The sequence below is a fragment of the Lepeophtheirus salmonis genome, chromosome 2 (genome assembly GCF_016086655.4).
Source record: "Lepeophtheirus salmonis chromosome 2, UVic_Lsal_1.4, whole genome shotgun sequence".
In the NCBI taxonomy this organism is placed as follows: Eukaryota; Metazoa; Arthropoda; class Copepoda; order Siphonostomatoida; family Caligidae; genus Lepeophtheirus; species Lepeophtheirus salmonis.
In genome coordinates, this window is record NC_052132.2 from 15,784,610 (window position 1) to 15,786,123 (window position 1,514).

Sequence of the window (1,514 nt, forward strand, 5' to 3'; positions counted from 1 at the left end):
AAATATAATAATATGACAACTTGTCCGAGTCTCCCCGACAGTATGTAGTTAGTGAGTCTGCAAAACTTATGAGACCTTAAGGGAAAGAGGCTTCATGTATTTGTATCAATAAGTTTTTTTCTTAGCTCTAATTCTGATTCATCTAAATTACAGTATATGCGTTTTTTCATCTCTTTCAGAGTTCATTGTTATATCACGTTTTTCATCTAAAGTAAATTCATACAAGTCAACCTTTCGGACAATGTTATGTATTTTTCTTTAGAATACACCAAAAACATAAACTATTAGTTAAAAACATAGTTCAAAGTATCTGAACCATAATTATGCTCTAAAAAATTATAAAAGTTACTTAAAAACAAAAATATATAACCCTAATCATCTACCCAGGGGATTGATTTATATTCTATATTTTTTGATCGAGGTTACGTGAATCCTGAACATAAATCATATACTTATTTTTTGTTTATTTTTTATTTCAACCCTCTTGTCTCCTCTTTCCTTTTTAGTCTCTTTACGCAAAACAAGGAATATAATAGGTTGGGACTATATTTTGTTCGTAGTTATTTGAGATTGCTGGCATCCCTTGTTGTTATCTAGCTATATAATACTAGCTAGTAGAGAGAAGCAGGAGGCTTGGCTAGTTTCTTGCTACCCAGTAGTTGTGCGTACAAATAGCTAATATATAATTTATAAAACATTGATTTACTCATTTTACACTTCTTCTCCCTTTCCCTTCAGCCGACAATTGATAATTTCTTTAGGAACCCCAAATTTACATACTTAGAAAGGGTTTTTATTGTATAAGAAAGCTCAGAGGTACATTCAAAGCCGAGATGGCGATGAATAGGAATAATAAGAACAACGTAAGTAGAAGTTTTAATATTTATACATAGTTTTAATTTAATATTTTTGTTGTTGATTGTAGGTCCGGCTTCCGCCGGAGGTTAACCGGGTCCTCTATATACGAAATCTTCCGTATAAAATAAGTGCAGAAGAGATGTATGATATTTTCGGAAAATATGGTGCTATCCGTCAAATCCGAGTCGGAAATACTCCGGAAACAAGAGGCACAGCCTTTGTTGTCTACGAAGATATTTTTGATGCTAAAAATGCTTGTGATCATTTGAGTGGATTCAATGTATGTAATCGATATCTGGTGGTGCTTTATTATCAGGCAACTAAGGCCTTTAAACGAATTGACATGGAGAAAAAACAAGCTGATCTGATTGCCATGAAGGCAAAGTATGGGCTCTCTACTCCAGTAGGCGCTAAATAAATGATGCAGAAATTCTTAGCACTGAATACAAGATCTCAAAAATTGTGCTAATTCAGAGTAATCTGATTTACATGTGTGTGTTTACATTTGCTATTTTTATTTTGTCATGATTAATAATAATTTATATTAGTATTAAGGTATATGCAATTCCTTTCCAGATGATTTATATGTTTCTTCTTATCATACGTATTTTTAAGTGATGGATATATTTCTAAATATATTCAAATGTGAATGCTAA

The 1,514-nt window shown here is 31.9% G+C and overlaps 1 protein-coding gene across 1 annotated transcript; it reads left to right on the plus strand.

Moving 5' to 3' along the window:
• Positions 1 to 654: 654 nt before the first annotated feature.
• Positions 655 to 1,514, plus strand: Sf3b6 (splicing factor 3b subunit 6). Its single transcript, XM_040727709.2, has 2 exons — positions 655 to 863; positions 926 to 1,514. The coding sequence occupies exons 1-2, from the start codon at positions 834 to 836 to the stop codon at positions 1,274 to 1,276; spliced, it is 381 nt and encodes a 126-aa protein (XP_040583643.1). The 5' UTR covers positions 655 to 833; the 3' UTR covers positions 1,277 to 1,514.